This window comes from Lactuca sativa, chromosome 1 (assembly GCF_002870075.4).
Source record: "Lactuca sativa cultivar Salinas chromosome 1, Lsat_Salinas_v11, whole genome shotgun sequence".
Classification (NCBI taxonomy): Eukaryota; Viridiplantae; Streptophyta; class Magnoliopsida; order Asterales; family Asteraceae; genus Lactuca; species Lactuca sativa.
The window spans coordinates 9,295,344-9,304,862 of record NC_056623.2 but is presented as its reverse complement, the minus strand read 5'-3'; the positions used below and the strand labels follow the sequence as shown (position 1 = coordinate 9,304,862).

The window sequence follows — 9,519 nt, the reverse complement described above, 5'->3', positions numbered from 1 at the left end:
ATGTGTGGGGTACTTTGGGGAAAATCACTAAGCTTTGGCTTATAGTTTGATTTCATAGTTCTTGGTACATCAGATGATCGGGGCAAGGCGAAGGTATGATTGTGAACATCATCCTTGGATATTTTATTGATTGATGATTTTGGGATACTCTGATTTTGACTAATTTCTTGAAAACAATGTTTTTTATTATCAAAGGGTTTTAAAAATAAAATTTTTTACTATGATTTTCGGGTTGTTACATTGATTGAGTCTAAAAACCACCAACGACTTATCTAGCCCATTGATTGAACACCACATCATTTCCATCGCAACCGTACAACACAATACCTTAGCGCATATATATATATATATATATATATATATATATATATATATATATATATATATATATATATATATATATATATATATATATATATGATGTGTGCGGTACTTTGGGGAAACTCACTAAACTTTGACTTACAATTTGATTTCATAGTTTTGGGTACATCAGATGATCGGGGCAAGGCGAATGTGTGATTGTGCACATCATCCTTGGATATTTTATTGATTGATGATTTTGGGATACTTTGATTTTGAATATTTTCTTGAAAACAATGTTTTTGATTATTAAAGGATTTTAAAAATAAATTTTTTTACTATGATTTTCGGGTTGTTGCATTGATTGAGTCTAAAAACCACCAACGACTTATCTAGCCCATTGATCGAACACCACATTATTTCCATCGCAACCGTACAACACAATACCTTAGCATACGATCTTACATTGTAGTATGCTCAATCAAGATACAACTTTTGTGTCAAGATACAACAACTATTGTGTTATGATATTTCAATTTCTCCGTCTAGATATCTTTATCTGCCACGTTGAGATGTTGAAGTTGTTGTATTCACTTGGAATAATCATTAATTTTAAAGGTAATTTGGTGTTAAGTTCTGAAGAGTACAATGACATCTTACTTGTATACAGATAACGATATACTTTTTTTTCTTCAAGTACGACAAAGGAAATAATGTGTTTTACCCAATGGTGACTCAACTGGCATAAATTTGAAGTATAAGTTTTTAGACATGATTTTTCGAATTATTAGAAATACGGATCTATACCAGAAAATTGCTAGAATAATTATTTGTGTTTTACATAAGGCTTATATTCTCTAAGTTGGACTTTAATGGAATTTCAAATTATAAGAAAATATATGTACATACACACACATATATATACATACACACTACACAAACATACATACATATGCACTATCTAATATGGTATTTTACCCGTAGAGAAAAGGGTATCTATGACAACATATATCACTAAAATGTAAAAATTTGTTGCCATAGACAAACAACATCATATCAAAACCTCGAAACTATCATATACATATACATAAAAGTATTTTTGTTTTTGTTTTTAAGCCTTCTCTTTGCACTCATGATCACTCTTTATGTTGCTTTTACCTTGTGCAACTTATAGGTTTCCTGCAAGGTGATGTAAGAATATGATCAATTAAAGATTGAATTTTAGGAGATTCTCCCAAAATTAGTATGAGATCATTTAAAAAGCAAAAAAAAAAACTCACCAAAATTGTGTGTAATTCATTTAGAAATGATGCAAGCAATGATGTAAACGATTTTAATTCCTCTTTGAGAGTTTCTTGGTCTACGGTTTCTGACATGAGAATCCCGATCAAGGTTTTGTTATCGGGAACTAGTTTCAATGCTACCTGTAGGCAGTACCAAGGAGCAAATGTTACTAATAAAACTAGGGAAATTAAGTAATATACCTATATAAATGAGCTTTTAAAAATGATAATCACTATTTACAGGTTTTGAAAAATAATCATTTTCTTCCGAATGCTTCATTCTTGACTACTGTTTATATTCTAGAATATATATATTTTTTTCAAAGAATTCTCCATTTCAGGTTTGATCTTCAAATTTCGGGATTAGTTTTTGGTTTTTTTTTTTACATTTTTTTTTTTGAAAAAAATATATTCACTTGTGTCTTAGATATCCATTTTAAAGTGTTTAATGTCATCGTCAGTGCCGTCCAAGTTAAATTGAGGTCCCAGACAAAATAAAAAATATAAGTCGCTTAAAAAGGACAAGGACGTAGTCATGGAAAAAAGGGGGAGTTACCACTGGTACATCCAAGACACCATTCCTCCTCAATGGGCTAGGAGTGGTGGATTGATATGCACCTTCCGTAACTCGCATCCATCATTTTCAATAATGGAATGAACACTTGTACATTATGCTTTTATATTTGTACCAAAAAAAATTGTATGTTTTTAGTTAATTTTTGCATTAATTTTGTATGTTTTTAATATTTTATGAATTAGTTTTATATGATTTTTATTAGTTTATGTTTATGTTAAAATTAAAAATTATGTAAGTTGGGAAATATGAGCATTCAAGTGTTTTAGGTTACGAAAGATAAAAGAGAAAAAAAAAAAAAAAAGAGAAAGACTGATGTGAATTGTGGAGAAAAAAAACTATTGCCACCTTTAGACCATCTCAAACCATACATCATTTTTCATACCATATTTTACACCAAAATAATACTCCATGCTATGTTCTTTTTTTTTTTTTTTTAATTTATATAGATTTTTCACACCCTCAACTAATTAGTTCTTAACATATATATATATATATATATATATATATATATATATATATATATATATATATATATATATATATATATATATATATATATATATATATATATATATATCGTTTTTTATAAAAAGTTTGTAAAATATATTTATTACAAAGTTATAACCAAATTAATTATTTGTATATTGCTAATTGAAATAGATGTTTTATAAATGCCATTTGTTAATTAAAAAATTCACATAAATTTAAAACATTAAAATTAACTTTTATATTTATGACTAATTGATATTAATTTAGTTTATAACATAAATTTTAGATTAGCTTTTGATAATTATAATTAATTGATAACAAGTTAATATATGATTAAAATGAATCATAAATTAGAATTCAAATTGGTAAGGCTACATAAAATCAGATTAATACGAATTAGAGATCAATTTTTTTTAAGGATGTGTGAATTTTGATTATCAAAATCGATGTATTAAGAAAGACTGAATAAAAAAAATCAGAAAATAGAAATCAAAATAAATAATTAGAAGACTAAATTAGAAGACTGCTTAAAAAAGCCAGAATCGATTTATTATGAATCGATTTTTTTCTGTTGCCGTTGAAAAAAAATCATATTTGATTCATAAAATCCCTCAGTTGATTTCATTTTCTTTTATTTTTCCACTCAACGGCTATACATGATGTATATTAGATTTTTTTTATATATAATAACATATTAAAGTATATAAACATGGGGCCCTAGAAATTTGGAGGCTCCTAGCCATCGCTGGCCCTTGCTGCCTCATATATATATATATATATATATATATATATATATATATATATATATATATATATATATATATATATATATATATATATATATATATATCACATTTATTATGTTTGTTTAATTTTTTGTTAGGTTTAAGTAAAAACCGATTTTTTACTCGAAATTCCGGAATTATTCATCATATTTTAAACTTATTCTTAAAATTCAGAAGTTTTATTTTTTGAAATCAAAAATTTTAGTCTGCAATCCGGAATGTCAGTCAATTTCTTTTGTTAGAAAAAAGTGTTTTTCTTTGCCAAGAATGTTCATTTGGAACCAAATGGTTATTTTTGCTAAAAACATATATTTTGGGTTATTTTCGTCAAATAAATATAAAATTGTAGTTAGATTAGTTAATTTCCTAAAATGTGATACATTAATTCTTTATTATATCTTAGCATAACCCTTGCATAAAATATAAAAAAGCAACTTAATTATATATAGAGATAAATGCAATATATTGTTAAATGGTACCCTGTAAGCCGTAGAAGAGATCCAGCCATGCCATGGTTTTAGAGTGGTTTCGTATGCTTCTTGAACAGCTTGTTCGATGTTCACTCCAAGATCTTTCCCGATTAAGTCCAATAAAGTCGATGTGAAGTCCAAAGATCTACACAAGTGAAACATGCGCAAAAGCTTTTCTTCAAGGGTAATATTGTCAATTCAAATATTTTAAAGCTAATGTTAAAATAGAATGAATAATTACCTAGTAAGCCAAACAAAGGCTTTGCTACAACTACTCATCTTTCTTGATGTGCCTTCACTTGCCTCTTTCTTTAGTATCTCCACAACATTTGAATAAAGCACGGGGTCTAATTCTTGCATTTTCTCCAGTCTCTAAGGATCAAATATATAAAATAAACCTTCTTTGGTACCAAATTACTGAGTTGCCCTTACATATATAACAATAATGGAAATAAACATATGGGTAATTTTGGAAACCTAAATCATATTTCTCCCTTGTCTTTTCAACTCCAAGATAACACTATACACGAATACAAAAATGGGATAACCTTTAAATAACCAAAAACTTCCAAATTATTGTTATTTAAATTGTCAAATACACACATAATTTGATTAGAAATTGTTATTGAACTTAACCATTAATTCTAGACACTCATCATTTCTTCGGATATGGCTTATGTCCATTCACATGACTTTCGACATGGTCAAAGCGAATATACTCTTAAATTAATCCTAAAATTTCACCTATGTTCACGAAGAGACTTAAATCTTCAACCTCAAGAATGAAAGACAACACCTAATACCGTTGGTTAGAAAATTTTTGGTACGAAACACAAAATTTTAGTTTCTTATAACACTACTACAATATGAATCTAAAGCAACACTTTAAGAAAAAGCTGTTTTTCATTATAATACCACACTTATAGAACGTGTTGCAGTAACATACATAGTGCAACACTCATTTCTTTAAGTGTTTGCATGTTTTATTGAAAATAGCAGCATTTTTAATAAGGTTAGATTTTAAAATTTTAAGGAACACACTTGTTTGAAAGTATTGTAATTACAATATGAATTGCAACTAGATCTGAAAAATACTAACACGAACACTCAACCCGACATGAAGTCAACAAAAATAAATTGTTTTGGGTCTAATATTTGACTTCGACGTGTTTACCATATCAGCGTGACGTCTCCCAGCCCCATAAATTATTTTTTAAAACCAAATTATTGAGCCAGACATCCCAACATTAACGAGATAGCCGGATTTTTTTTTACATATCAAATTACCATATCGGTAAAACACAAAGAGGTTGCAGAGGTACAGCAGAAAGATGATGATGATGATGAAAAAGACGACACATAGGATGAATTGAGGAGGAGAAAGTGATTACAGAAGAGTTAAGTATCAAATAGATTGGTTTTGTAATTTAATAGATCAAAAGAAAAAAAAAGTCTGTCTACTTAGGGTTATCTTCAATTAGTTTTAAGTTTAATTTATTAAAATAATTGTCTATCTATTTTAAAATATGTGTTATCACTTGTCTTTTTGCCATTGTAGCTTATTTCTATCATGTAAATACCGAAACAAAAATATTTATCATTAATATATCAATGCCATGATTATTTTATAAGTTTTGAACAATTTACCTTAGAATAAAATAAACAAATAATAAGGGTTGAGCATAGACGAATGAATCATAACTTCCGAAGCATACCAGTATATTCCGATGGATGTCTTGTCTCAGAACTGCCATGGTTGGCCCTATCTTATCTGCAATCAACAAAAAGACAAATTTGATCAACTTCTATCATATTCCCAGATATATCCATCAAACATTTTTCAACTGTTCTACATCTTGAAAAACGACAAGTTTATGAGAGAGAGAGAGAGAGAGAGAGAGAGAGAGAGAGAGAGAGAGACGGACCAAGAAGATGAAGAAGGAAATTGCAGACAGAAAGGAAGGGTCTGGTAGGGATATGAGTGTCATTTGGCAGGTCATCTGTAATAACAGGATCATTATGATGATGAAGATGACGATGATGTTTAAGCTTCATGACAGCTAACAAAGAAAGTTCATCGATGGTGGATCTTAACTCCGATGAAGATTGTTTCTCCATTTCTCTTCTTCTTTTCATCTCTCTCTCTCTCTCTCTCTCTCTCTCTCTCTATACCAAAGAGTTGTAGCTTGATGAATTATATATATATATATATATATATATATATATATATATATATATATATATATATATATATATATATATATATATATATATATATACCAGTTTAAAATTTTAGTTGTGTTATTCACCTTTCTTAAAATCACATCTGCTTGAAAGCCTAAATGAACCTCATTATATGAAGAGAATATATTTCACATAAATTAAACATCTTACCAGATTTATGATTTCAATAAGAATAAAGTGCATAAAACAACAATCCAATTTTATCAAATAGTTTTAGTTTTTAAATATAGTTTTTTTATCTAATCTAAAATAAAAATAAATTGTTATTTTTTCGTAATTTGTGGTGAAACGGATAAGAACGGAGGATGCTAGAAGTCATGCTGTTGTATTTAAATAGAGAATCTTTCGTTGGGGGAATTTGTCAACCATATGAAGTATGAACTCTATGTGCCGTTAAAAAAAATGAACTCTATGTTATTAATTATTTAGTTTTTTTTTTTTTTTTTTTTATGAAAACTTAAATCATCATTGATAGATACTTTACTCCTTTTTAACTCGTATTTATAGAAAATAAACAAAATTGCAAAAATGGTCCCCGTGTTTGGAAAAAATTATGCGACTTTGGTCCAAAACGATACTTTGATGCACCACTGGTCCAAAATTGGATTTTTCCATTGTTTTTGGTCCCTCCCACTAACTTCCGTCCATATACTTCGTTACATGCAATAAAGACCGGGGTATTTTCGTCTTTCCACTTACAGGGACCTTTTTTGCAACCTTATTCAAAATAAAAGCAGAGCTACATCACTCTTCCATCTTCAAATTCACGAGCTTCATAGTCTTACTACTCTATGTTCACAATTTCTTAGAGATCAAAAATTAAAATGGTGATGTGTTTCTGTGGTAGGGAAGCGGTGGTTCGCACCTCCTGGACATCAGCAAACCCTGGTCGGAGGTTTCTTTCCTGCTATTTTACCCTCATTTTGGAAAATCACCCTCATGTTTAGGGTTTATTTTTTTACGTGAAGGGTTCCAGATGCCGATTCTTAGGATGGATTGATCCTCCCATGTGAGCAAGATCTATGTTGATAATACCCGGATTACTGAGGAATATCAACAATGTAAACTATCAAGTGGCAAGATTGAAGATGTGTTTGTTTGCAAGTTGGTTACTATTTGTGGTGGTTTGGGTGTTTTACATTTAGTAATAAGCAATTAGGGACCCCTGTAGTTGCATGTAATTTTGAGTGTTTTTTGTCTTATGAAATTGTAACAAGGGAATGTGGTAGTTTTTGGTATTTGATAATGTAATATCAGTTTAGGGTTATTTTGGACAACTTCAGAATTTTGTACCCTTTTCAAGGATATAATGACAATGTATTGCAGTTATCACCTAATGTTAATGTTTATTTGTTGTTTCAGAAAAAAGTTGTTATAACCATAAATGTGTTCCATAAACATGAGAACCAACAGTTGGTATAAACCATAAACATCATTCTTCAACAATGACAAAATGTTGACATTAGTTTCATGACCAAAAGGGCTAAAAGACCAAAATAAAACCATTACAACAAACTAGTTTTAAACCATTACATCCAAATGCACAAAAGTTGTGCTAAACCAAAAGATAAGTTTTTAAACAAAATACACTAATTCCTGCATTGACTGCTACCTCCATTCCCTCCTTGACTGCATCATGCATTCCCTCCTTGACTGCTTCATGCATTGCCTCCTTCATTGCTTCCTGCATTCCCACCTTGACCCTTGCACATCCTTGAGTTATGACCCCTATTGTTGCATTTCCCACACCTGACACTAACAAACTTTCTGGTAAGTTTTCCAGGTTCACCTGCACCATGATTTTGCATCTGTTTATCATATTTTTCATCTGCACTTCTCTTTCTCTTGGTCTTAGGTCTCCCAGGTTGATTGTGATGTGGTGGTGGTGTTAATTGAAATGGACATGTACTTTTTGGCCACATGGCTCTACCCTTTATAGGGTCCACAGTGTAAGAGTAAGCTTCATTCCATGTTTAAAGCTAATACACTTTGTTGACATAAGTGTAAAGCTCCCCAACATTGTCTCCACTATCAACCATTTCATGTATTGTAGCTATGGCATGCCTGCATGGAATCCCATTCAATTCCCACCTTCTACATGTACATGACATATTTGTCATGTCAACCACATGCTGGTCATGCCAAGGACCATAAACTTCATACTTTGCAGTCCCATTCCATTTAGCTCTATATTGGACTGAAGCTTCCCTATTTCTCTCAAGTAACTTTGATGTTGTTGGAGTGAGTGGACCTGGAGCTTTGGACATCACTTTCTTCACATTGCAGATCCTCTTCATAAGGTACTGCCTGATGTACTCAAGACAACTTATGATGGGCTTATTCCTACCATGAATAAGCTTACTGTTGAAAACCTCACATAAATTGTTGAGCAATATATCTGATCCTGCTCTGCCTATATTAAACAAGAAAATTATATGAACTAAATCATATACAATGAGCACTAGTAAAGCTTCACCTAAGTTAGGGAATATAACCTGAAAAGTGGCTTCTGGCCCAATGGTGAGGGGGGATTTTCTTCAACCACTCAAAAGCATCCTTATCAAACTTTTTAAGTTCATTCATGTAGTGTTCAAATTCTGGTACTGTGGTTGCTATTGCACACTGCCATAAGTGATCTTTATACTCTTTTGTTTTCCATTTTTTCCTCATGTTCTCATAAATATGTCTTAGACAGAATCGATGCTCAGCCTATGGGTATAGTTGTGCAATAGCAGGTAAGAGTCCCTGTAAAGGATTATTCCACATAATCATTGCAACAATCATATACAAATAAACTATTAGTAATACAAAAAGAAGAAAATAGTACCTTTTGTCTATCACTCATGAAAGTAAAGTTAGAATTTGAGTACAACTCTAAGTCATCTCCCAAGCATTCTAGAAACCATTTCCAGCTACTCATATTTTCAGTCTCAACAATGGCATATGCAAGTGGGTATATGTCGTTGTTTGAATCCAATCCAACTGTTGTGAGTACTTGGCCTGGAAAGGGTCCTTTCATAAAAGCACCATCTAGTCCCAGAATATCTCTTAAGCCTGCTTTAAACCCTTTCTTTAATGCCCCTAAGCAAATATACACCCTTTTAAACTACCTTGTTTCTCTAGTACTGTTAGGCTCATTAACAACCTCAAGTTTGTTGACACACAACCCTAAGCCTTGTTTTGTCGTTTTTCTTGAAGCCAAGATTCCTTCTAGTCTCAATGGCAAGTTTGTTGACTTTGTCCTTAATTTCCTTTTTACTTTTATACTTTTGACCCACTTGAAAAGTAACTGCATGGACTTCACCAAGAGAGCACTTCTTCTCCTTCACCATCTGTTTTAATATTGCTTTCCTTCTTTCATCATCACTGTC

At 30.8% G+C, this 9,519-nt stretch overlaps 1 protein-coding gene across 1 annotated transcript; it reads right to left on the bottom strand.

The window, feature by feature from the left end:
- Positions 1–1,162: 1,162 nt before the first annotated feature.
- On the bottom strand, positions 1,163–6,088 carry LOC111907883 (glycolipid transfer protein 3). Its single transcript, XM_023903700.2, has 6 exons — positions 5,830–6,088; positions 5,620–5,675; positions 4,146–4,276; positions 3,914–4,049; positions 1,581–1,724; positions 1,163–1,479 (listed from the first exon to the last, which is right to left on the bottom strand). The coding sequence occupies exons 1-6, from the start codon at positions 6,038–6,040 to the stop codon at positions 1,444–1,446; spliced, it is 714 nt and encodes a 237-aa protein (XP_023759468.1). The 5' UTR covers positions 6,041–6,088; the 3' UTR covers positions 1,163–1,443.
- Between the last annotated feature and the right edge of the window lie 3,431 nt (positions 6,089–9,519).